Source organism: Syngnathus typhle, unplaced genomic scaffold, assembly GCF_033458585.1.
Source record: "Syngnathus typhle isolate RoL2023-S1 ecotype Sweden unplaced genomic scaffold, RoL_Styp_1.0 HiC_scaffold_81, whole genome shotgun sequence".
NCBI classification, from domain to species: Eukaryota; Metazoa; Chordata; class Actinopteri; order Syngnathiformes; family Syngnathidae; genus Syngnathus; species Syngnathus typhle.
In genome coordinates this window covers 88,699-116,136 of record NW_026871987.1, presented here as the reverse complement: position 1 = coordinate 116,136, position 27,438 = coordinate 88,699, and the positions used below count along the sequence as shown (strand labels likewise).

Here is a 27,438-nt window from a genome sequence, read left to right as displayed (position 1 = left end):
ATGCGCAGTAATAAACTCGGCACTCTAAAGCACCCGAGAGCGTTTTTTTCGATGCCAACCTAACCAGAGTGACGGGAGCGGCACAATTCAGAAAAAGTGCCCAGCTCGCCGAGAAAATGCGATTTAAGCAATAAAATTAAAAATGCTTATAAAACATAAACCAAACGTTGGAGGTGGTCATTTCTTAATGCGCAGTAATAAACTCGGCACTCTAAAGCACCCGAGAGCGTTTTTTTCGATGCCAACCTAACCAGAGTGACGGGAGCGGCACAATTCAGAAAAAGCGCTCAGCTCGCCGAGAAAATGCGATTTAAGCAATAAAATTAAAAATGCTTATAAAACATAAACCAAACGTTGGAGGTGGTCATTTCCTAATGCGCAGTAATAAACTCGGCGCTCTAAAGCACCCGAGAGCGTTTTTTTCGATGCCAACCTAACCAGAGTGACGGGAGCGGCACAATTCAGAAAAAGTGCTCAGCTCGCCGAGAAAATGCGATTTAAGCAATAAAATTAAAAATGCTTATTAAACATAAACCAAACGTTGGAGGTGGTCATTTCTTCATGCGCAGTGAATAACTCGGCACTCTAAAGCACCCGAGAGCGTTTTTTTCGATGCCAACCTAACCAGAGTGACGGGAGCGGCACAATTCAGAAAAAGTGCTCAGCTCGCCGAGAAAATGCGATTTAAGCAATAAAATTAAAAATGCTTATAAAACATAAACCAAACGTTGGAGGTGGTCATTTCTTAATGCGCAGTAATAAACTCGGCACTCTAAAGCACCCGAGAGCGTTTTTTTCGATGCCAACCTAACCAGAGTGACGGGAGCGGCACAATTCAGAAAAAGTGCTCAGCTCGCCGAGAAAATGCGATTTAAGCAATAAAATTAAAAATGCTTATAAAACATAAACCAAACGTTGGAGGTGGTCATTTCTTAATGCGCAGTAATAAACTCGGCACTCTAAAGCACCCGAGAGCGTTTTTTTCGATGCCAACCTAACCAGAGTGTCGGGAGCGGCACAATTCAGAAAAAGCGCTCAGCTCGCCGAGAAGATGCGATTTAAGCAATAAAATTAAAAATGCTTATAAAACATAAACCAAACGTTGGAGGTGGTCATTTCTTAATGCGCAGTAATAAACTCAGCACTCTAAAGCACCCGAGAGCGTTTTTTTCGATGCCAACCTAACCAGAGTGACGGGAGCGGCACAATTCAGAAAAAGCGCTCAGCTCGCCGAGAAAATGCGATTTAAGCAATAAAATTAAAAATGCTTATAAAACATAAACCAAACGTTGGAGGTGGTCATTTCTTCATGCGCAGTGAATAACTCGGCACTCTAAAGCACCCGAGAGCGTTTTTTTCGATGCCAAGTGACGGGAGCGGCACAATTCAGAAAAAGTGCTCAGCTCGCCGAGAAAATGCGAATTAAGCAATAAAATTAAAAATGCTTATAAAACATAAACCAAACGTTGGAGGTGGTCATTTCTGTTGGAAAATTGTATATATATGTTATCATGCGTTCTCTTTTAGTTTCTATATTACTATATTACAGTAAATGATGTCTCGTTAGATCTACCGTTAGATTAGATCTGCGTACGTGCGTTCGTTGTTCTGCTTTGCTGTTCTTATGTCCACCACAGAATACCACATCAGCCAAGGTGTGAGGTCTTGTCTCGGTCAGCGAGAGACAGCAGCAACGACATTGTGTCAGCCTTCCTCAAGTGGCTGACTCGGCACCTCACACCCTCAAGAAATGGAGCGCTGGGAGCGCCCCTGGTCCTTGCTGATAAGACTGCTTGAACCCATTGAACTTGATGAACTCTGTTTGCTCTTTCCTATGTCGCCACATTAGCATAACGTTTGCAGTAATCTACACACACCAGAAGTTTCCTGCGCTCACCAAAAGCAGAAACCGTTTGCGCTTCCCCCTACCCTTATTTGGTTTCTGCTACACATGTGATGAGGAAAATTCCCCAAATAAAGAGAGCAAGGATGCAGACAGACTTTAGTGTAGGTTGGGCATTGTAAGCTGTCTGTACTGCACTCCTTGCGCAAGCTACGACTCAATATTCTGCCTCACTTGTGGTCTGTCCGTTGGTGCGTTTCTCTTAACATTTATTCACTCTGTCTGTAAAAACCTAACAGAAATTGGGGGCTCGTCCGGGATTTCTATACGTCCTTGCGGCTCCGGCGGGACTCCTCGACGCAGGAAAAATCCTTGGCCAAGGTAAACAAAAGCCCTTTGACGGGACTGCCTCGAGCGGTTCGGCTGGACGCTGGGGGGACTGCCGAAATCACCCGAGGAAAAGGACCAGCGGACTGTGAGTAGGAATATTGATTCTACTAAAAGGAATGAATGAGCGGTGACAAGAGGTCACTTAAAGAGAAAAGTGACGAGAAGTCACTAAAACCTTGGGAATTCTAGACCCTGTCAAGTGAAATAGGAACAGTTAAATTCCGCGGGGCGGTGCGGAGCCCCCTAACTAATTGTTAGTTAAACCTAGCGATTAATTGTTAGTTAAATTCCGCAAGGAGGTGCGGACTCCTCTGTTATTCCTAAAAGTGGTGAAAAACGCGTGTGGTGTGTTTGTGTGCGGTTTGACTGAGAGTGATCTCATTTGAGCTCTCCTCTATATAAAAACACAGGATTGTAAACAGTGGCTTTGTGTGAGGTGCAGAGGCTAGAGAACTCTCCGCTTCCCTGCTGGGAAGGTGAAAGGAGACTTACTCCACATCGAATATTTAACCACTGTCCTGTGAATAAAGTTGGCTTTAGGACACTGTAGGTGCCATTCGAACCGCCAACTCCGAAATTTAGAAAATAAAACCATGGGAAATTTAAACAGCAAACGAAACTCTTTACCTCGAGATAAATTAAAATGCAAAGATTGGAAATTAATGGAATGGGTCGACCCTAAAAATGTGAAATATCTCGATAAATGGATAACGAATTATAACTTCGATGGTCAATTGAGTGCAAACTCATTAAACAATCTCAAACAATCGATTATTGCCAAACATGGTGCAAATAAAAAGAATAAAGATGGGTATCATTTAATAGTGAAATGGGAATTGGAAGCAGAAAAAAGAAAATGTGGACAAATAAAAGAAAAATTAAAGAACAAAAGGAGCGAAGAAAAGTCCGTCTCCAAAGAGAGCCTTTTATTGCACAGACGAGAAGATGATGAAACTTCAGTAGCGCGGCCTCGCTTGAGAGCCGTGCCCGAGGAGGGGGTGGATTCAGATGAGAAAGATGAACAGATTGTTAGGAGAAGTACTGTGGAGCGCGAGCGATTGTACCCACAATTGCCGGTCGTGGATGACCCTCCAAAATATAGTGATTTTGCTCACGCCATGGTTACGCGGAGCCGCGTAAAAGCGGAAGCTCCCTCTCCATCGGCCCCCGTAGCAGACGGCAGCCCGAACTACATGGGCACAGGAGTAACCGAGGCCTACCCAATGATTCAAGTGGCAAACCCCCATGATGACGGAGGGCCCACTATTTTAGTCTACAGAACGTGGACTCATGCTGATGTAAAATCAGCCACTGAGGGAATAGCATTGCCGTCTGAAGATGTTGAGCAATATTGTACTGACATGATGCAACTCATTGCTTCTTATAATTTAAGAGGAGATGAGGTGCAACAAGTTTTTATGGCAACTTTGACCAAAGACTGGGCCAGTGTCAAGGGCAATTGGGATCCTTTTGATGAAAATGGCCGCCCATTGGAATATAATGGGCTGCCATTGAGAAATCAAATTGAGCAACTTTTGGGCAGGATAAAAACTAAATTTCAACGTAGAGCAAATTATGCAGAAATTGGTCGAACCAAACAAAAAGAGGATGAATTGTTTGAAGATTATAGACACAGATTGGAGAAAGTGTTCAAAGCCAATAGCGGCTTGGTACCTGGAACTGAGGTTTACAACCAGCAGTTCAAAAATGCTCTACATACAAATTCGCGACCAGCAATTCAAAACTGGGTTGTGAAACATATGATCACTTTCCCTACTTCCACACTGCCACAATTTATTGATCATGCCATGCATGCTGAGAAAGTTGTTAATTTGAAAAAAGGAAAAGAAAAAGGGAAAGTGGCTACCATTTTTTTTGCTGATAAAGACTCACATGATGCATTTTATCAAAACAAAACTTTTGAACCTTACCAGAAGAAGCATGGTCGTGGAAACTTCCGCGGCAAGGGCAGGGGAGGCTACCGGCATGGTGCTCTCGGTTATGGCCCGACAGGTCAACCGAAGCAACCTAGCACTCAGCCTCCTGTCTGCTGGGCGTGCGGCAAGGAGGGCCACATAGCAAAATATTGTCCGGACCCCCATAAAAGCGGGGCTGTCCCTCCCTTGTGACTAACCGACAGTCAGCATGGAACTGAAGGAGCTGTTTTGACAACAGCTCCCCCTATTGATGCAGATTTGAACATTCAGGACTTGTTGATGAACAATGTAGAGAAACCTGTGATAACTTTGTTTGTGAATGGTACTCCCATTACCTTTTTGTGTGATTCAGGAGCGTGCATCACTACTTGTCGCGACATTCCTGCGGATGTGCGAGAAGGCGGGAGATCCTTTTGGGTGAGGGCAGCAAATGGAATGACAACTCCAGTTCCTCAGTCTCATCCAGTCTGGATACGGGACCCTGAAGGAGGAAGTTGTTGCATTCCTGTCTTGCTGATGCCAAATTGCCCTATTAACTTGCTTGGAAGAGATGCTCTCACTGCTCTTGGTCTTTCTCTAGTATCTCTTGATGACAAAATCGTTGTCAAAAGGCGTCACCAATTACAAATATTTGGTCAATTTCATTGCTACTATTTTTATTCATTGGATTTAATTGACCCCGAGGTGAGACAATTTGGGTCTCCTCTTTTGGCACGGGCCAGAAGCCTTTTGCGATGCCCTGAGCAGGCAATGGAACCAAACGACTTGCACGTGACCTTGTGGCACAAGGACACGCCCGGTCCTGACCAAAACTACGAAGCCATGCTTAAGGCTGCTACGCCTATCATCTTGAGAGCAGCTTTCCTCTTACATGATGGTGAAAGCCGCGCTTGTGTAGTCATGCAGCCAGCTCCCTCTAGAATCGAAAATTTACACAAGACGGCCACCCCGCTCCATATCTCTTTGTTCCGACCTTTTTCATCCACATGGCAAAGCGTGGGATTCATGGCCAAAGACGGATTGGCTGCCCTTGACTGGACTCGAGATAGTTCTGGTGTTCTTTACAGTCCTTCTACCAAGCTTTTCAGAAGTGTCTTGAACCACATCTTTTTCCTTTCTTGTGGTGTGCATGCTAAAACTTGTTCTGAGAAAGCACCCTCAGCTTGACATTTTGTGTTGTCACCAGGAGATGAGCAGGTCCTCGCTGAGGTCCCGACTGATCTCTGGTCAACAGGGCCCTCTGACGTTGGGTTGGTGAAAAGTGCACTTCCTGTTGTCATTAGACCTAAGACTGAGTACCGTCCTTGTGTGCGACAGTATCCATTGAAACCCGATGCCCTGCAAGGCATCGCACCTGTTATTTCGGATTTGCTAAAAGCTGGTGTCATTATTCTCTGTCCTGATTCTCCTTGTAATACTCCGATTTTTCCTGTGAAGAAAGCGCCTCCTTCTGTCGGGTGGAGAATGGTGCAAGATTTGCAAGCAGTGAACAGCGCCGTCATTCAGAGGGCACCTTGTGTCCCTGACCCACACACCTTGTTGAATTCATTGACGCCTGATGCAAAGATATTCTCAGTAATTGATATTAGCAACGCTTTCTTCTCTGTTCCTGTTGCTGAAGAAAGCCAGTTTTGGTTTGCATTTACTTATGCTGGCTCGAGGTACACCTTTACCAGACTGCCCCAAGGGTACTGCGAAAGCCCAACTATCTATTCGCAGGTGATGGCGGCCAGCATGGCAAAATTTGTCCCGCCAAAGGGAAGTCAGATTTTGCTCTATGTTGATGACATTTTGATTGCTTCTCCTGATTTTGATTCTTGTCAGACGGACACACTTGCAGTGTTACATCACTTGGCGAAGGAAGGCCACAAGGTCAGCAAAAACAAGCTCCAACTGTGGTCCGAGGAAATTAAATATTTAGGACACAATCTTAGTTCCCAAGGTCGAACTATAATTGAGAGCAGGAAAGTTTCCATTTTGCAGGCCCCTAAACCACTCACTAAGAAACAAATGATGTCTTTTCTGGGTCTTGCTGGTTATTGCAGGAGCTGGGTGCCTGATTATGCCCAAATTGTCGCTCCTCTGTCCAAATTAATGTATGTTGAGGACATCTCGATGTCCACTCCACTAAAATGGACTCCTGAGGCGGAGGATGCATTTGTGTTGATCAAGCAGGCATTGGTCTCTAGCTCCACTCTAGCCTTGCCCAATTATGACAAACCGTTTGTCCAGACTGTTGATTGCAAAGGTCATTATATGACCTCTGTTTTGATGCAATCGCATGGCTTGAAACTTCGCCCTATTGCCTTTTATTCTTCTAAATTGGATAGTGTTGCTTGCGCTCTCCCACCATGTGTGAGGGCCGTGGTGGCGGCCTCCATGGCTGTGGAAAGCAGCGCCAGCGTTGTGTTGTTTCATCCTTTAACGCTGAAAGTTCCGCATGCAGTGTCAGCTCTTTTGCTACAAACAAACATGACCTTTTTGTCGCCTGCACGTCACTTGTCGTGCATGGCTACTTTGCTTTCCCAACCGCATCTGACCGTTGAGAGGTGCACAACACTCAATCCTGCTACTCTCATTCCTCTTCCGGATGACGGTGATTTCCATGATTGTGTCGATGCGGCCCAACAAGTAGCCAAGGCTCGGCCCGATCTGGAGGACACACCCTTGTCTGACGGTCACGTGGTTTTTGTTGATGGATCTTCGAAGAAAAATGCTCTTGGCGTGGCCCTCTCTGGTTACGCTGTCGTTACAGCTGACGAGGTTTTGAAAGCTGTGAAACTGCCTTCCCATATGTCGGCACAGGCCGCTGAACTCATTGCTCTCACGGAAGCTTGCATTCTTTTCGCGAACAGGCCTGTCACCATTTGGACTGACAGTCAGTATGCTTTTGCCACAGTGCACGTCTTTGCTCAACAATGGAGCAACCGTGGCATGGTAACATCTACAGGCAAGCCCGTCACCCATTCGACATTGCTTCCCCAACTTTTGGACGCTGTCCAACTGCCCTCCAAGGTGGCGGTCTGCAAATGTGCTGCTCATACTACTAGGTCTGATCCTGTTTCTTTGGGTAACGCCTTCGCGGACAGGTCTGCCAAGGCTGCCGCTGAAGGCGTGCTCCATGTCCTCTCTTCTTGTACTGATAGCGATTCCGTGTCTCACGTTTCTCCTGACGTGCTGCTTGACATGCAATCTCAAAGCCCCTCCCAGGAGCGCCTCTCTTGGGAGAAACGGGGCGCCATTAAAAATGACAATGGCCTTTTTGTGTGACCTCTGGGCAAGCCTGTCTTGCCTCGGAACTTGTATAAGTGGGCTGCTATTTCGAGTCATGGGGTCACCCATGTCTCGACAGGGGGGATGGTGAAACAGATTGAGTCCATTTACACAGCATACGGGTTTGCTGGTTTTTCGCAACAATTTTGCAGAGCATGTTTGATTTGTGCTAAACACAATCCACAAGGTAACTTGCGACCTCGGAGAGGAAAATTTCCGACTCCATTGTATCCATTTCACACAATACATATGGATTACATCCAATTAAATAAGAGCGAGGGAAAAGAATATTGTTTGGTCATCATCGATGCGTTTTCTAAATGGGTAGAAGTTTTTCCCACTAGACATGCGGACGCACTAACAGTAGCAAAAGCATTGTGCAAAGACATTATTCCAAGATATGGCATTCCAGAAAAAATTTATAGTGACAATGGTCAACATTTTGTCAATCAAGTGGTGCAAAACATTGGGAGATTGTTCCACATAAATATAAAGAACCATTGTTCCTACCATCCACAGTCAGCTGGCTTGATTGAGCGTTTTAATGGTACTATAAAAAATAGACTAAAAAAATGCATGGAGGAAACTAAACGACCATGGACTCAGTGTCTAGATTTAGTGAAAATGTACATGAATGTTACAAGTACGACTGGGTTGACTCCCTATGAAACCATCTTTGGAAGACCATACAGGCTTCCTCAGTTTAAAAATGTTTGGGACGTGCCGGAAGAGGCCACTTTGGCCGACTACATGAGAAAAATGTTGGAACATGCTAAAAATCAGACCAGTAACATTACTGACCAACCCATCTCTCCGCAGGAGGACCCCAAAGTGGTTCCGGGAGACTGGGTCTTGATCAGGAGCATCAAGAAGAAGAATTGGCACTCGCCCAAGTGGGAAGGTCCCTTTTTAGTGCTTCTCACAACACCTAACGCTTTAAAAATAGCCGAACGTAACACGTGGATTCATTTGTCACACTGTAAAAAGGTGATCTCCGCAGACCCAACCTAAGTACGGAAGGTGTGCAAGTCTGGTAATAGTGCCTGATTCTGGTGCCAAGATCCAGGGTTGACACGAAAGCCAGCAGAAGCATTCCAAGCCACCAACCCGAAGCTCAGGGAGTTGACTCTGAGGAGATCTAAAACTAGGTGTTAGAATGCCGTTGGAACAATGTCTTGCGAAGGTGCGGGATGGTTGCAAACCTTGGGAAGCATTCATTTGGATTTTTGTCATTTTTGGTTTCACTGTAGTTGGGACAGTGTGCTATATGCGCATCGGCCCTGTTTTTATAAAACACACGACTCCAGACAGTTCACCTGGAGTTTCCACTGTTCCTGATTTACCTGTAGTTTCCGCTGTTTCTGATTCACCTGATGTTTTTACTATTTCTGATTATGAGTTTTACAAACTTTGTTCGACGGATAACGATCCTAGGCACAGTCGCGATAGTTCCGTTGGTTCCCGATATTGTCCATGGGATGATGTTGCTTCGCGTAGACATAGGCGTGAGGTCTCGTCCATTAGGCCCACCTTTAAACACTGCACGCCTGCTCTCGTTCACGACGGTATTTCCTGCGTGCCATGGCGCATAGCCAACGCGTACCTACATTCATTGGCGTTCACCGTGGCCCCAAACACGGCTTCCACTATCACCGTGCCCTTGAAGAGTTTGAAAGGTACCCGACAAGGCTGGCTCACTACGGGTGACAAATGGCCTGGGTATTGGTGGTATTTGACTGTCAATCCAGACATTTCGGACTGGAGCGCCTTCATCACCTCGCAGGTACCAGGTTACTGGCCTCCTGGCTCCAGTGAAGAAGCTGTGTTTTTTGCTAAACGTATCACTTTGAAGAACCAAGGCTCAAGCCTTCTTTTGACCGTTACACTCCCTGATGACACGGTTCGGCCCCCTCACGCTACCCTGCTCAATACTTCCTGTTGGGGTTTTCAGTTGTGGGCTTGGTCCTCTGGGAAGGATCCTCAGTTTCCTATTGTCCTTTGCGTTAACAAAACTATGCGGGGCGCTGACAGTCCCGTGTTGAGCGACTTTTCCAAAACATCTGGGGCAGTGATTACGAGCGTGGCCCTCACCGATGTAGACAGTCACTTTGTGGCCTCCACAGGTATGAGTGGCCAGACTAACAATTGGCTCCTCATGGCCGAGCAAGCTGCTAATGTGACTAACACCAGTTGCGTTGTGTGTATGGGCCCACGGCCCCTCTTGAGAATCATTCCCGCGAGTGTGGCTCCTGAGTGTGCGATTTTTGTGATGTCTACCCCTTCCATTCCGTCTGCTCATCCTTGCTCCAGTTGGGACAAGGTCTATCCCGTTTCCTCCTTGGCAAAGTCCAAACCCCTTTTTTCCACTGATGTTGCTAAAGGTAATTTCGCGTGCATCAAGTTGCCCGGTACCGGCGCAAGCCTAGGCGTTTTGTCAGCTCCTTTGTGCACTTCCCTGTTCTATGGCGCTGCCTTTTTCTCACCCATCGCTCGTAGTGATATTTGGTTTTGGTGCAACACTGACAAACTTTATGATAGTCTCCCTTTTAATAGCTCTGGTACTTGCGCTTTGGTGACCCTTTTGCTTCCCGTTTTATTAATGCCCGCATCTACTCATGAGCTAGACGTTTTTATTGATTCTTTTGTGCCCCGACCCTGGTCGAGGGCTAAGCGGAGTGCCGAGTGGCAAGGCGCGGCGGATCCGACCTATATAGATGCCATTGGAGTTCCCAGAGGAGTGCCGGATGAGTATAAGCTGGTGAACCAGATAGCAGCTGGTTTCGAATCCTCCATTTGTTGGTGGTGCACCCTTAACAAAAATGTTGACAGGATCAATTACATCCACTACAACGTGCAGAGGCTTGGAAATTGGACCGAGGCGGGCTTCAGAGCGGTCCACTCCCAGCTGGCCGCGACTTCCCTCATGGCTTTCCAGAACCGGATGGCCCTTGACATGCTACTCGCTAAGGAGGGCGGTGTCTGCGCCATGTTCGGTGAGCAATGCTGCACTTTTATCCCAAATAACACTGCAGCCGGCGGAAGCCTGTCCCTGGCCCTTGAGGGTTTGAGGACCTTGAATGGGAAGATGAAGGACCACAGTGGTGTGAACACGGAGGTTTGGAACAGCTGGCTGAATGTGTTCGGCAAGTACCGCACCCTGGTTTCCTCGGTCCTAGTCTCCCTTGCCGTTTTTTCTGCTGTTTTGACCTTGTGTGGATGTTGTTGCATTCCGTGTCTCCGGTCCCTAATTAATAAATTGATTACGACCGCTATCTCTCCGCCGGCTGACGCTTTTCCGTTGCTCCCTGAGGACGACTTTGAGCTCCCACGGCCCCCGAGTTGTCATCTTCGCATTGACTCCATTGATGAGGCCCCCGCTGTGGACCTGTCCGACCTTTTTCCTGAGTCCGACGTTGTCTGATTGGCTTCGGTCGCCTCCCGGGTGTAAATTTGTTCTTATGACGTATGATCCTGCGGCTGAAAATCTTTTGAAGTAGCCTTTGGGTGATTTGAGGGTCTCTGAGAACTTATGATAAACAGGGGGGAATTGTTGGAAAATTGTATATATATGTTATCATGCGTTCTCTTTTAGTTTCTATATTACTATATTACAGTAAATGATGTCTCGTTAGATCTACCGTTAGATTAGATCTGCGTACGTGCGTTCGTTGTTCTGCTTTGCTGTTCTTATGTCCACCACAGAATACCACATGTGCCAAGGTGTGAGGTCTTGTCTCGGTCAGCGAGAGACAGCAGCAACGACATTGTGTCAGCCTTCCTCAAGTGGCTGACTCGGCACCTCACACCCTCAAGAAATGGAGCGCTGGGAGCGCCCCTGGTCCTTGCTGATAAGACTGCTTGAACCCATTGAACTTGATGAACTCTGTTTGCTCTTTCCTATGTCGCCACATTAGCATAACGTTTGCAGTAATCTACACACACCAGAAGTTTCCTGCGCTCACCAAAAGCAGAAACCGTTTGCGCTTCCCCCTACCCTTATTTGGTTTCTGCTACACATGTGATGAGGAAAATTCCCCAAATAAAGAGAGCAAGGATGCAGACAGACTTTAGTGTAGGTTGGGCATTGTAAGCTGTCTGTACTGCACTCCTTGCGCAAGCTACGACTCAATATTCTGCCTCACTTGTGGTCTGTCCGTTGGTGCGTTTCTCTTAACATTTATTCACTCTGTCTGTAAAAACCTAACAATTTCTTAATGCGCAGTAATAAACTCGGCACTCTAAAGCACCCGAGAGCGTTTTTTTCGATGCCAACCTAACCAGAGTGACGGGAGCGGCACAATTCAGAAAAAGTGCTCAGCTCGCCGAGAAAATGCGATTTAAGCAATAAAATTAAAAATGCTTATAAAACATAAACCAAACGTTGGAGGTGGTCATTTCTTAATGCGCAGTAATACACTCGGCACTCTAAAGCACCCGAGAGCGTTTTTTTCGATGCCAACCTAACCAGAGTGACGGGAGCGGCACAATTCAGAAAAAGTGCTCAGCTCGCCGAGAAAATGCGATTTAAGCAATAAAATTAAAAATGCTTTTAAACATAAACCAAACGTTGGAGGTGGTCATTTCTTCATGCGCAGTGAATAACTCGGCACTCTAAAGCACCCGAGAGCGTTTTTTTCGATGCCAAGTGACGGGAGCGGCACAATTCAGAAAAAGTGCTCAGCTCGCCGAGAAAATGCGATTTAAGCTATAAAATTAAAAATGCTTATAAAACATAAACCAAACGTTGGAGGTGGTCATTTCTTAATGCGCAGTAATAAACTCGGCACTCTAAAGCACCCGAGAGCGTTTTTTTCGATGCCAACCTAACCAGAGTGACGGGAGCGGCACAATTCAGAAAAAGTGCTCAGCTCGCCGAGAAAATGCGATTTAAGCAATAAAATTAAAAATGCTTATAAAACATAAACCAAACGTTGGAGGTGGTCATTTCTTAATGCGCAGTAATAAACTCGGCACTCTAAAGCACCCGAGAGCGTTTTTTTCGATGCCAACCTAACCAGAGTGACGGGAGCGGCACAATTCAGAAAAAGTGCTCAGCTCGCCGAGAAAATGCGATTTAAGCAATAAAATTAAAAATGCTTATTAAACATAAACCAAACGTTGGAGGTGGTCATTTCTTCATGCGCAGTGAATAACTCGGCACTCTAAAGCACCCGAGAGCGTTTTTTTCGATGCCAACCTAACCAGAGTGACGGGAGCGGCACAATTCCGAAAAAGCGCTCAGCTCGCCGAGAAAATGCGAATTAAGCAATAAAATTAAAAATGCTTATAAAACATAAACCAAACGTTGGAGGTGGTCATTTCTTAATGCGCAGTAATAAACTCGGCACTCTAAAGCACCCGAGAGCGTTTTTCTTCGATGCCAACCTAACCAGAGTGACGGGAGCGGCACAATTCAGAAAAAGTGCTCAGCTCGCCGAGAAAATGCGATTTAAGCAATAAAATTAAAAATGCTTATAAAACATAAACCAAACGTTGGAGGTGGTCATTTCTTAATGCGCAGTAATAAACTCGGCACTCTAAAGCACCCGAGAGCGTTTTTTTCGATGCCAACCTAACCAGAGTGACGGGAGCGGCACAATTCAGAAAAAGTGCTCAGCTCGCCGAGAAAATGCGATTTAAGCAATAAAATTAAAAATGCTTATTAAACATAAACCAAACGTTGGAGGTGGTAATTTCTTCATGCGCAGTGAATAACTCGGCACTCTAAAGCACCCGATAGCGTTTTTTTCGATGCCAACCTAACCAGAGTGACGGGAGCGGCACAATTCAGAAAAAGTGCTCAGCTCGCCGAGAAAATGCGATTTAAGCAATAAAATTAAAAATGCTTATAAAACGTAAACCAAACGTTGGAGGTGGTCATTTCTTAATGCGCAGTAATAAACTCGGCACTCTAAAGCACCCGAGAGCGTTTTTTTCGATGCCAACCTAACCAGAGTGACGGGAGCGGCACAATTCAGAAAAAGTGCTCAGCTCGCCGAGAAAATGCGATTTAAGCAATAAAATTAAAAATGCTTATAAAACATAAACCAAACGTTGGAGGTGGTCATTTCTTAATGCGCAGTAATAAACTCGGCACTCTAAAGCACCCGAGAGCGTTTTTTTCGATGCCAACCTAACCAGAGTGACGGGAGCGGCACAATTCAGAAAAAGCGCTCAGCTCGCCGAGAAAATGCGATTTAAGCAATAAAATTAAAAATGCTTATAAAACATAAACCAAACGTTGGAGGTGGTCATTTCTTCATGCGCAGTGATAAACTCGGCACTCTAAAGCACCCGAGAGCGTTTTTTTCGATGCCAACCTAACCAGAGTGACGGGAGCGGCACAATTCAGAAAAAGTGCTCAGCTCGCCGAGAAAATGCGATTTAAGCAATAAAATTAAAAATGCTTATAAAACATAAACCAAACGTTGGAGGTGGTCATTTCTTCATGCGCAGTGATAAACTCGGCACTCTAAAGCACCCGAGAGCGTTTTTTTCGATGCCAACCTAACCAGAGTGACGGGAGCGGCACAATTCAGAAAAAGTGCTCAGCTCGCCGAGAAAATGCGATTCAAGCAATAAAATTAAAAATGCTTATTAAACATAAACCAAACGTTGGAGGTGGTCATTTCTTCATGCGCAGTGAATAACTCGGCACTCTAAAGCACCCGAGAGCGTTTTTTTCGATGCCAACCTAACCAGAGTGACGGGAGCGGCACAATTCAGAAAAAGTGCTCAGCTCGCCGAGAAAATGCGATTTAAGCAATAAAATTAAAAATGCTTATAAAACATAAACCAAACGTTGGAGGTGGTCATTTCTTAATGCGCAGTAATAAACTCGGCACTCTAAAGCACCCGAGAGCGTTTTTTTCGATGCCAACCTAACCAGAGTGACGGGAGCGGCACAATTCAGAAAAAGTGCTCAGCTCGCCGAGAAAATGCGATTTAAGCAATAAAATTAAAAATGCTTATAAAACATAAACCAAACGTTGGAGGTGGTCATTTCTTAATGCGCAGTAATAAACTCGGCACTCTAAAGCACCCGAGAGCGTTTTTTTCGATGCCAACCTAACCAGAGTGACGGGAGCGGCACAATTCAGAAAAAGTGCTCAGCTCGCCGAGAAAATGCGATTTAAGCAATAAAATTAAAAATGCTTATAAAACATAAACCAAACGTTGGAGGTGGTCATTTCTTAATGCGCAGTAATAAACTCGGCACTCTAAAGCACCCGAGAGCGTTTTTTTCGATGCCAACCTAACCAGAGTGACGGGAGCGGCACAATTCAGAAAAAGTGCTCAGCTCGCCGAGAAAATGCGATTTAAGCAATAAAATTAAAAATGCTTATTAAACATAAACCAAACGTTGGAGGTGGTCATTTCTTCATGCGCAGTGAATAACTCGGCACTCTAAAGCACCCGAGAGCGTTTTTTTCGATGCCAACCTAACCAGAGTGACGGGAGCGGCACAATTCAGAAAAAGCGCTCAGCTCGCCGAGAAAATGCGATTTAAGCAATAAAATTAAAAATGCTTATTAAACATAAACCAAACATTGGAGGTGGTCATTTCTTCATGCGCAGTGAATAACTCGGCACTCTAAAGCACCCGAGAGCGTTTTTTTCGATGCCAACCTAACCAGAGTGACGGGAGCGGCACAATTCAGAAAAAGTGCTCAGCTCGCCGAGAAAATGCGATTTAAGCAATAAAATTAAAAATGCTTATAAAACATAAACCAAACGTTGGAGGTGGTCATTTCTTAATGCGCAGTAATAAACTCGGCACTCTAAAGCACCCGAGAGCGTTTTTTTCGATGCCAACCTAACCAGAGTGACGGGAGCGGCACAATTCAGAAAAAGCGCTCAGCTCGCCGAGAAAATGCGATTTAAGCAATAAAATTAAAAATGCTTATAAAACATAAACCAAACGTTGGAGGTGGTCATTTCCTAATGCGCAGTAATAAACTCGGCACTCTAAAGCACCCGAGAGCGTTTTTTTCGATGCCAACCTAACCAGAGTGACGGGAGCGGCACAATTCAGAAAAAGTGCTCAGCTCGCCGAGAAAATGCGATTTAAGCAATAAAATTAAAAATGCTTATTAAACATAAACCAAACGTTGGAGGTGGTCATTTCTTCATGCGCAGTGAATAACTCGGCACTCTAAAGCACCCGAGAGCGTTTTTTTCGATGCCAACCTAACCAGAGTGACGGGAGCGGCACAATTCAGAAAAAGTGCTCAGCTCGCCGAGAAAATGCGATTTAAGCAATAAAATTAAAAATGCTTATAAAACATAAACCAAACGTTGGAGGTGGTCATTTCTTAATGCGCAGTAATAAACTCGGCACTCTAAAGCACCCGAGAGCGTTTTTTTCGATGCCAACCTAACCAGAGTGACGGGAGCGGCACAATTCAGAAAAAGTGCTCAGCTCGCCGAGAAAATGCGATTTAAGCAATAAAATTAAAAATGCTTATAAAACATAAACCAAACGTTGGAGGTGGTCATTTCTTAATGCGCAGTAATAAACTCGGCACTCTAAAGCACCCGAGAGCGTTTTTTTCGATGCCAACCTAACCAGAGTGTCGGGAGCGGCACAATTCAGAAAAAGCGCTCAGCTCGCCGAGAAGATGCGATTTAAGCAATAAAATTAAAAATGCTTATAAAACATAAACCAAACGTTGGAGGTGGTCATTTCTTAATGCGCAGTAATAAACTAAGCACTCTAAAGCACCCGAGAGCGTTTTTTTCGATGCCAACCTAACCAGAGTGACGGGAGCGGCACAATTCAGAAAAAGCGCTCAGCTCGCCGAGAAAATGCGATTTAAGCAATAAAATTAAAAATGCTTATAAAACATAAACCAAACGTTGGAGGTGGTCATTTCTTCATGCGCAGTGAATAACTCGGCACTCTAAAGCACCCGAGAGCGTTTTTTTCGATGCCAAGTGACGGGAGCGGCACAATTCAGAAAAAGTGCTCAGCTCGCCGAGAAAATGCGAATTAAGCAATAAAATTAAAAATGCTTATAAAACATAAACCAAACGTTGGAGGTGGTCATTTCTTAATGCGCAGTAATAAACTCGGCACTCTAAAGCACCCGAGAGCGTTTTTTTCGATGCCAACCTAACCAGAGTGACGGGAGCGGCACAATTCAGAAAAAGTGCTCAGCTCGCCGAGAAAATGCGATTTAAGCAATAAAATTAAAAATGCTTATAAAACATAAACCAAACGTTGGAGGTGGTCATTTCTTAATGCGCAGTAATACACTCGGCACTCTAAAGCACCCGAGAGCGTTTTTTTCGATGCCAACCTAACCAGAGTGACGGGAGCGGCACAATTCAGAAAAAGTGCTCAGCTCGCCGAGAAAATGCGATTTAAGCAATAAAATTAAAAATGCTTTTAAACATAAACCAAACGTTGGAGGTGGTCATTTCTTCATGCGCAGTGAATAACTCGGCACTCTAAAGCACCCGAGAGCGTTTTTTTCGATGCCAAGTGACGGGAGCGGCACAATTCAGAAAAAGTGCTCAGCTCGCCGAGAAAATGCGATTTAAGCTATAAAATTAAAAATGCTTATAAAACATAAACCAAACGTTGGAGGTGGTCATTTCTTAATGCGCAGTAATAAACTCGGCACTCTAAAGCACCCGAGAGCGTTTTTTTCGATGCCAACCTAACCAGAGTGACGGGAGCGGCACAACTCAGAAAAAGTGCTCAGCTCGCCGAGAAAATGCGATTTAAGCAATAAAATTAAAAATGCTTATAAAACATAAACCAAACGTTGGAGGTGGTCATTTCTTAATGCGCAGTAATAAACTCGGCACTCTAAAGCACCCGAGAGCGTTTTTTTCGATGCCAACCTAACCAGAGTGACGGGAGCGGCACAATTCAGAAAAAGTGCTCAGCTCGCCGAGAAAATGCGATTTAAGCAATAAAATTAAAAATGCTTATTAAACATAAACCAAACGTTGGAGGTGGTCATTTCTTCATGCGCAGTGAATAACTCGGCACTCTAAAGCACCCGAGAGCGTTTTTTTCGATGCCAACCTAACCAGAGTGACGGGAGCGGCACAATTCCGAAAAAGCGCTCAGCTCGCCGAGAAAATGCGAATTAAGCAATAAAATTAAAAATGCTTATAAAACATAAACCAAACGTTGGAGGTGGTCATTTCTTAATGCGCAGTAATAAACTCGGCACTCTAAAGCACCCGAGAGCGTTTTTCTTCGATGCCAACCTAACCAGAGTGACGGGAGCGGCACAATTCAGAAAAAGTGCTCAGCTCGCCGAGAAAATGCGATTTAAGCAATAAAATTAAAAATGCTTATAAAACATAAACCAAACGTTGGAGGTGGTCATTTCTTAATGCGCAGTAATAAACTCGGCACTCTAAAGCACCCGAGAGCGTTTTTTTCGATGCCAACCTAACCAGAGTGACGGGAGCGGCACAATTCAGAAAAAGTGCTCAGCTCGCCGAGAAAATGCGATTTAAGCAATAAAATTAAAAATGCTTATTAAACATAAACCAAACGTTGGAGGTGGTCATTTCTTCATGCGCAGTGAATAACTCGGCACTCTAAAGCACCCGATAGCGTTTTTTTCGATGCCAACCTAACCAGAGTGACGGGAGCGGCACAATTCAGAAAAAGTGCTCAGCTCGCCGAGAAAATGCGATTTAAGCAATAAAATTAAAAATGCTTATAAAACGTAAACCAAACGTTGGAGGTGGTCATTTCTTAATGCGCAGTAATAAACTCGGCACTCTAAAGCACCCGAGAGCGTTTTTTTCGATGCCAACCTAACCAGAGTGACGGGAGCGGCACAATTCAGAAAAAGTGCTCAGCTCGCCGAGAAAATGCGATTTAAGCAATAAAATTAAAAATGCTTATAAAACATAAACCAAACGTTGGAGGTGGTCATTTCTTAATGCGCAGTAATAAACTCGGCACTCTAAAGCACCCGAGAGCGTTTTTTTCGATGCCAACCTAACCAGAGTGACGGGAGCGGCACAATTCAGAAAAAGCGCTCAGCTCGCCGAGAAAATGCGATTTAAGCAATAAAATTAAAAATGCTTATAAAACATAAACCAAACGTTGGAGGTGGTCATTTCTTCATGCGCAGTGATAAACTCGGCACTCTAAAGCACCCGAGAGCGTTTTTTTCGATGCCAACCTAACCAGAGTGACGGGAGCGGCACAATTCAGAAAAAGTGCTCAGCTCGCCGAGAAAATGCGATTTAAGCAATAAAATTAAAAATGCTTATAAAACATAAACCAAACGTTGGAGGTGGTCATTTCTTCATGCGCAGTGATAAACTCGGCACTCTAAAGCACCCGAGAGCGTTTTTTTCGATGCCAACCTAACCAGAGTGACGGGAGCGGCACAATTCAGAAAAAGTGCTCAGCTCGCCGAGAAAATGCGATTCAAGCAATAAAATTAAAAATGCTTATTAAACATAAACCAAACGTTGGAGGTGGTCATTTCTTCATGCGCAGTGAATAACTCGGCACTCTAAAGCACCCGAGAGCGTTTTTTTCGATGCCAACCTAACCAGAGTGACGGGAGCGGCACAATTCAGAAAAAGTGCTCAGCTCGCCGAGAAAATGCGATTTAAGCAATAAAATTAAAAATGCTTATAAAACATAAACCAAACGTTGGAGGTGGTCATTTCTTAATGCGCAGTAATAAACTCGGCACTCTAAAGCACCCGAGAGCGTTTTTTTCGATGCCAACCTAACCAGAGTGACGGGAGCGGCACAATTCAGAAAAAGTGCTCAGCTCGCCGAGAAAATGCGATTTAAGCAATAAAATTAAAAATGCTTATAAAACATAAACCAAACGTTGGAGGTGGTCATTTCTTAATGCGCAGTAATAAACTCGGCACTCTAAAGCACCCGAGAGCGTTTTTTTCGATGCCAACCTAACCAGAGTGACGGGAGCGGCACAATTCAGAAAAAGTGCTCAGCTCGCCGAGAAAATGCGATTTAAGCAATAAAATTAAAAATGCTTATAAAACATAAACCAAACGTTGGAGGTGGTCATTTCTTAATGCGCAGTAATAAACTCGGCACTCTAAAGCACCCGAGAGCGTTTTTTTCGATGCCAACCTAACCAGAGTGACGGGAGCGGCACAATTCAGAAAAAGTGCTCAGCTCGCCGAGAAAATGCGATTTAAGCAATAAAATTAAAAATGCTTATTAAACATAAACCAAACGTTGGAGGTGGTCATTTCTTCATGCGCAGTGAATAACTCGGCACTCTAAAGCACCCGAGAGCGTTTTTTTCGATGCCAACCTAACCAGAGTGACGGGAGCGGCACAATTCAGAAAAAGCGCTCAGCTCGCCGAGAAAATGCGATTTAAGCAATAAAATTAAAAATGCTTATTAAACATAAACCAAACATTGGAGGTGGTCATTTCTTCATGCGCAGTGAATAACTCGGCACTCTAAAGCACCCGAGAGCGTTTTTTTCGATGCCAACCTAACCAGAGTGACGGGAGCGGCACAATTCAGAAAAAGTGCTCAGCTCGCCGAGAAAATGCGATTTAAGCAATAAAATTAAAAATGCTTATGAAACATAAACCAAACGTTGGAAGTGGTCATTTCTTCATGCGCAGTGATAAACTCGGCACTCTAAAGCACCCGAGGGCGTTTTTTTCGATGCCAACCTAACCAGAGTTACGGGAGCGGCACAATTCAGAAAAAGCGCTCAGCTCGCCGAGAAAATGCGATTTAAGCAATAAAATTAAAAATGCTTATAAAACATAAACCAAACGTTGGAGGTGGTCATTTCTTCATGCGCAGTGATAAACTCGGCACTCTAAAGCACCCGAGAGCGTTTTTTTCGATGCCAACCTAACCAGAGTGACGGGAGCGGCACAATTCAGAAAAAGCGCTCAGCTCGCCGAGAAAATGCGATTTAAGCAATAAAATTAAAAATGCTTATAAAACATAAACCAAACGTTGGAGGTGGTCATTTCTTCATGCGCAGTGATAAACTCGGCACTCTAAAGCACCCGAGAGCGTTTTTTTCGATGCCAACCTAACCAGAGTTACGGGAGCGGCACAATTCAGAAAAAGCGCTCAGCTCGCCGAGAAAATGCGATTTAAGCAATACAATTAAAAATGCTTATAAAACATAAACCAAACGTTGGAGGTGGTCATTTCTTCATGCGCAGTGATAAACTCGGCACTCTAAAGCACCCGAGAGCGTTTTTTTCGATGCCAACCTAACCAGAGTGACGGGAGCGGCGCAATTCAGAAAAAGCGCTCAGCTCGCCGAGAAAATGCGATTTAAGCAATAAAATTAAAAATGCTTATAAAACATAAACCAAACGTTGGAGGTGGTCATTTCTTCATGCGCAGTGATAAACTCGGCACTCTAAAGCACCCGAGAGCGTTTTTTTCGATGCCAACCTAACCAGAGTGACGGGAGCGGCACAATTCAGAAAAAGTGCTCAGCTCGCCGAGAAAATGCGATTTAAGCAATAAAATTAAAAATGCTTATAAAACATAAACCAAACGTTGGAGGTGGTCATTTCTCCATGCGCAGTGAATAACTCGGCACTCTAAAGCACCCGAGAGCGTTTTTTTCGATGCCAACCTAACCAGAGTGACGGGAGCGGCACAATTCAGAAAAAGTGCTCAGCTCGCCGAGAAAATGCGATTTAAGCAATAAAATTAAAAATGCTTATAAAACATAAATCAAACGTTGGAGGTGGTCATTTCTTAATGCGCAGTAATAAACTCGGCACTCTAAAGCACCCGTGAGCGTTTTTTTCGATGCCAACCTAACCAGAGTGACGGGAGCGGCACAATTCAGAAAAAGTGCTCAGCTCGCCGAGAAAATGCGATTTAAGCAATAAAATTAAAAATGCTTATAAAACATAAACCAAACGTTGGAGGTGGTCATTTCTTAATGCGCAGTAATAAACTCGGCACTCTAAAGCACCCGAGAGCGTTTTTTTCGATGCCAACCTAACCAGAGTGACGGGAGCGGCACAATTCAGAAAAAGTGCTCAGCTCGCCGAGAAAATGCGATTTAAGCAATAAAATTAAAAATGCTTATAAAACATAAACCAAACGTTGGAGGTGGTCATTTCTTAATGCGCAGTAAAAAACTCGGCACTCTAAAGCACCCGAGAGCGTTTTTTTCGATGCCAACCTAACCAGAGTGACGGGAGCGGCACAATTCAGAAAAAGCGCTCAGCTCGCCGAGAAAATGCGATTTAAGCAATAAAATTAAAAATGCTTATAAAACATAAACCAAACGTTGGAGGTGGTCATTTCTTCGTGCGCAGTGAATAACTCGGCACTCTAAAGCACCCGAGAGCGTTTTTTTCGATGCCAACCTAACCAGAGTGACGGGAGCGGCACAATTCAGAAAAAGTGCTCAGCTCGCCGAGAAAATGCGATTTAAGCAATAAAATTAAAAATGCTTATAAAACATAAACCAAACGTTGGAGGTGGTCATTTCTTAATGCGCAGTAATAAACTCGGCACTCTAAAGCACCCGAGAGCGTTTTTTTCGATGCCAACCTAACCAGAGTGACGGGAGCGGCACAATTCAGAAAAAGCGCTCAGCTCGCCGAGAAAATGCGATTTAAGAAATAAAATTAAAAATGCTTATAAAACATAAACCAAACGTTGGAGGTGGTCATTTCTTAATGCGCAGTAATAAACTCAGCACTCTAAAGCACCCGAGAGCGTTTTTTTCGATGCCAACCTAACCAGAGTGACGGGAGCGGCACAATTCAGAAAAAGCGCTCAGCTCGCCGAGAAAATGCGATTTAAGCAATAAAATTAAAAATGCTTATAAAACATAAACCAAACGTTGGAGGTGGTCATTTCTTCATGCGCAGTGAATAACTCGGCACTCTAAAGCACCCGAGAGCGTTTTTTTCGATGCCAAGTGACGGGAGCGGCACAATTCAGAAAAAGTGCTCAGCTCGCCGAGAAAATGCGATTTAAGCTATAAAATTAAAAATGCTTATAAAACATAAACCAAACGTTGGAGGTGGTCATTTCTTAATGCGCAGTAATAAACTCGGCACTCTAAAGCACCCGAGAGCGTTTTTTTCGATGCCAACCTAACCAGAGTGACGGGAGCGGCACAATTCAGAAAAAGTGCTCAGCTCGCCGAGAAAATGCGATTTAAGCAATAAAATTAAAAATGCTTATAAAACATAAACCAAACGTTGGAGGTGGTCATTTCTTAATGCGCAGTAATAAACTCGGCACTCTAAAGCACCCGAGAGCGTTTTTTTCGATGCCAACCTAACCAGAGTGACGGGAGCGGCACAATTCAGAAAAAGTGCTCAGCTCGCCGAGAAAATGCGATTTAAGCAATAAAATTAAAAATGCTTATTAAACATAAACCAAACGTTGGAGGTGGTCATTTCTTCATGCGCAGTGAATAACTCGGCACTCTAAAGCACCCGAGAGCGTTTTTTTCGATGCCAACCTAACCAGAGTGACGGGAGCGGCACAATTCAGAAAAAGCGCTCAGCTCGCCGAGAAAATGCGATTTAAGCAATAAAATTAAAAATGCTTATAAAACATAAACCAAACGTTGGAGGTGGTCATTTCTTAATGCGCAGTAATAAACTCAGCACTCTAAAGCACCCGAGAGCGTTTTTTTCGATGCCAACCTAACCAGAGTGACGGGAGCGGCACAATTCAGAAAAAGCGCTCAGCTCGCCGAGAAAATGCGATTTAAGCAATAAAATTAAAAATGCTTATAAAACATAAACCAAACGTTGGAGGTGGTCATTTCTTCATGCGCAGTGAATAACTCGGCACTCTAAAGCACCCGAGAGCGTTTTTTTCGATGCCAAGTGACGGGAGCGGCACAATTCAGAAAAAGTGCTCAGCTCGCCGAGAAAATGCGATTTAAGCTATAAAATTAAAAATGCTTATAAAACATAAACCAAACGTTGGAGGTGGTCATTTCTTAATGCGCAGTAATAAACTCGGCACTCTAAAGCACCCGAGAGCGTTTTTTTCGATGCCAACCTAACCAGAGTGACGGGAGCGGCACAATTCAGAAAAAGTGCTCAGCTCGCCGAGAAAATGCGATTTAAGCAATAAAATTAAAAATGCTTATAAAACATAAACCAAACGTTGGAGGTGGTCATTTCTTAATGCGCAGTAATAAACTCGGCACTCTAAAGCACCCGAGAGCGTTTTTTTCGATGCCAACCTAACCAGAGTGACGGGAGCGGCACAATTCAGAAAAAGTGCTCAGCTCGCCGAGAAAATGCGATTTAAGCAATAAAATTAAAAATGCTTATTAAACATAAACCAAACGTTGGAGGTGGTCATTTCTTCATGCGCAGTGAATAACTCGGCACTCTAAAGCACCCGAGAGCGTTTTTTTCGATGCCAACCTAACCAGAGTGACGGGAGCGGCACAATTCAGAAAAAGCGCTCAGCTCGCCGAGAAAATGCGAATTAAGCAATAAAATTAAAAATGCTTATAAAACATAAACCAAACGTTGGAGGTGGTCATTTCTTAATGCGCAGTAATAAACTCGGCACTCTAAAGCACCCGAGAGCGTTTTTTTTCGATGCCAACCTAACCAGAGTGACGGGAGCGGCACAATTCAGAAAAAGTGCTCAGCTCGCCGAGAAAATGCGATTTAAGCAATAAAATTAAAAATGCTTATAAAACATAAACCAAACGTTGGAGGTGGTCATTTCTTCATGCGCAGTGAATAACTCGGCACTCTAAAGCACCCGATAGCGTTTTTTTCGATGCCAACCTAACCAGAGTGACGGGAGCGGCACAATTCAGAAAAAGTGCTCAGCTCGCCGAGAAAATGCGATTTAAGCAATAAAATTAAAAATGCTTATAAAACGTAAACCAAACGTTGGAGGTGGTCATTTCTTAATGCGCAGTAATAAACTCGGCACTCTAAAGCACCCGAGAGCGTTTTTTTCGATGCCAACCTAACCAGAGTGACGGGAGCGGCACAATTTAGAAAAAGTGCTCAGCTCGCCGAGAAAATGCGATTTAAGCAATAAAATTAAAAATGCTTATAAAACATAAACCAAACGTTGGAGGTGGTCATTTCTTAATGCGCAGTAATAAACTCGGTACTCTAAAGCACCCGAGAGCGTTTTTTTCGATGCCAACCTAACCAGAGTGACGGGAGCGGCACAATTCAGAAAAAGTGTCAGCTCGCCGAGAAAATGCGATTTAAGCAATAAAATTAAAAATGCTTATAAAACATAAACCAAACGTTGGAGGTGGTCATTTCTTCATGCGCAGTGATAAACTCGGCACTCTAAAGCACCCGAGAGCGTTTTTTTCGATGCCAACCTAACCAGAGTGACGGGAGCGGCACAATTCAGAAAAAGTGCTCAGCTCGCCGAGAAAATGCGATTTAAGCAGAAAAATTAAAAATGCTTATAAAACATAAACCAAACGTTGGAGGTGGTCATTTCTTCATGCGCAGTGATAAACTCGGCACTCTAAAGCACCCGAGAGCGTTTTTTTCGATGCCAACCTAACCAGAGTGACGGGAGCGGCACAATTCAGAAAAAGTGCTCAGCTCGCCGAGAAAATGCGATTCAAGCAATAAAATTAAAAATGCTTATTAAACATAAACCAAACGTTGGAGGTGGTCATTTCTTCATGCACAGTGAATAACTCGGCACTCTAAAGCACCCGAGAGCGTTTTTTTCGATGCCAACCTAACCAGAGTGACGGGAGCGGCACAATTCAGAAAAAGTGCTCAGCTCGCCGAGAAAATGCGATTTAAGCAATAAAATTAAAAATGCTTATAAAACATAAACCAAACGTTGGAGGTGGTCATTTCTTAATGCGCAGTAATAAACTCGGCACTCTAAAGCACCCGAGAGCGTTTTTTTCGATGCCAACCTAACCAGAGTGACGGGAGCGGCACAATTCAGAAAAAGTGCTCAGCTCGCCGAGAAAATGCGATTTAAGCAATAAAATTAAAAATGCTTATAAAACATAAATCAAACGTTGGAGGTGGTCATTTCTTAATGCGCAGTAATAAACTCGGCACTCTAAAGCACCCGAGAGCGTTTTTTTCGATGCCAACCTAACCAGAGTGACGGGAGCGGCACAATTCAGAAAAAGTGCTCAGCTCGCCGAGAAAATGCGATTTAAGCAATAAAATTAAAAATGCTTATAAAACATAAACCAAACGTTGGAGGTGGTCATTTCTTAATGCGCAGTAATAAACTCGGCACTCTAAAGCACCCGAGAGCGTTTTTTTCGATGCCAACCTAACCAGAGTGACGGGAGCGGCACAATTCAGAAAAAGCGCTCAGCTCGCCGAGAAAATGCGATTTAAGCAATAAAATTAAAAATGCTTATAAAACATAAACCAAACGTTGGAGGTGGTCATTTCTTCATGCGCAGTGATAAACTCGGCACTCTAAAGCACCCGAGAGCGTTTTTTTCGATGCCAACCTAACCAGAGTGACGGGAGCGGCACAATTCAGAAAAAGCGCTCAGCTCGCCGAGAAAATGCGATTTAAGCAATAAAATTAAAAATGCTTATAAAACATAAACCAAACGTTGGAGGTGGTCATTTCTTAATGCGCAGTAATAAACTCGGCACTCTAAAGCACCCGAGAGCGTTTTTTTCGATGCCAACCTAACCAGAGTGACGGGAGCGGCACAATTCAGAAAAAGTGCTCAGCTCGCCGAGAAAATGCGATTTAAGCAATAAAATTAAAAATGCTTATTAAACATAAACCAAACGTTGGAGGTGGTCATTTCTTCATGCGCAGTGAATAACTCGGCACTCTAAAGCACCCGAGAGCGTTTTTTTCGATGCCAACCTAACCAGAGTGACGGGAGCGGCACAATTCAGAAAAAGCGCTCAGCTCGCCGAGAAAATGCGAATTAAGCAATAAAATTAAAAATGCTTATAAAACATAAACCAAACGTTGGAGGTGGTCATTTCTTAATGCGCAGTAATAAACTCGGCACTCTAAAGCACCCGAGAGCGTTTTTTTTCGATGCCAACCTAACTAGAGTGACGGGAGCGGCACAATTCAGAAAAAGTGCTCAGCTCGCCGAGAAAATGCGATTTAAGCAATAAAATTAAAAATGCTTATAAAACATAAACCAAACGTTGGAGGTGGTCATTTCTTAATGCGCAGTAATAAACTCGGCACTCTAAAGCACCCGAGAGCGTTTTTTTCGATGCCAACCTAACCAGAGTGACGGGAGCGGCACAATTCAGAAAAAGTGCTCAGCTCGCCGAGAAAATGCGATTTAAGCAATAAAATTAAAAATGCTTATTAAACATAAACCAAACGTTGGAGGTGGTCATTTCTTCATGCGCAGTGAATAACTCGGCACTCTAAAGCACCCGATAGCGTTTTTTTCGATGCCAACCTAACCAGAGTGACGGGAGCGGCACAATTCAGAAAAAGTGCTCAGCTCGCCGAGAAAATGCGATTTAAGCAATAAAATTAAAAATGCTTATAAAACGTAAACCAAACGTTGGAGGTGGTCATTTCTTAATGCGCAGTAATAAACTCGGCACTCTAAAGCACCCGAGAGCGTTTTTTTCGATGCCAACCTAACCAGAGTGACGGGAGCGGCACAATTTAGAAAAAGTGCTCAGCTCGCCGAGAAAATGCGATTTAAGCAATAAAATTAAAAATGCTTATAAAACATAAACCAAACGTTGGAGGTGGTCATTTCTTAATGCGCAGTAATAAACTCGGTACTCTAAAGCACCCGAGAGCGTTTTTTTCGATGCCAACCTAACCAGAGTGACGGGAGCGGCACAATTCAGAAAAAGCGCTCAGCTCGCCGAGAAAATGCGATTTAAGCAATAAAATTAAAAATGCTTATAAAACATAAACCAAACGTTGGAGGTGGTCATTTCTTCATGCGCAGTGATAAACTCGGCACTCTAAAGCACCCGAGAGCGTTTTTTTCGATGCCAACCTAACCAGAGTGACGGGTTAGGGTTAGGGTTAGGGTTAGGGTTAGGGTTAGGGTTAGGGTTAG

At 44.1% G+C, this 27,438-nt stretch overlaps 1 protein-coding gene across 3 annotated transcripts; it reads left to right on the top strand.

The window, feature by feature from the left end:
• Positions 1–1,478: 1,478 nt before the first annotated feature.
• Positions 1,479–11,572, top strand: LOC133148393 (uncharacterized). Of its 3 annotated transcripts, none has more exons than XM_061271462.1 (2): positions 1,479–2,318; positions 8,263–11,572. In XM_061271462.1, the coding sequence occupies exon 2, from the start codon at positions 8,600–8,602 to the stop codon at positions 10,862–10,864; it is 2,265 nt and encodes a 754-aa protein (XP_061127446.1). In that variant the 5' UTR covers positions 1,479–2,318; positions 8,263–8,599; the 3' UTR covers positions 10,865–11,572. The 3 variants fall into 3 exon arrangements, with proteins under 3 accessions (XP_061127446.1, XP_061127447.1, XP_061127448.1); XM_061271463.1 differs by lacking the exon at positions 1,479–2,318 and adding an exon at positions 5,635–5,889 and having other exon boundaries at positions 9,227–11,572; XM_061271464.1 differs by lacking the exon at positions 1,479–2,318 and having other exon boundaries at positions 8,600–10,436; positions 10,754–11,572.
• The last annotated feature ends 15,866 nt before the right edge of the window (positions 11,573–27,438 follow it).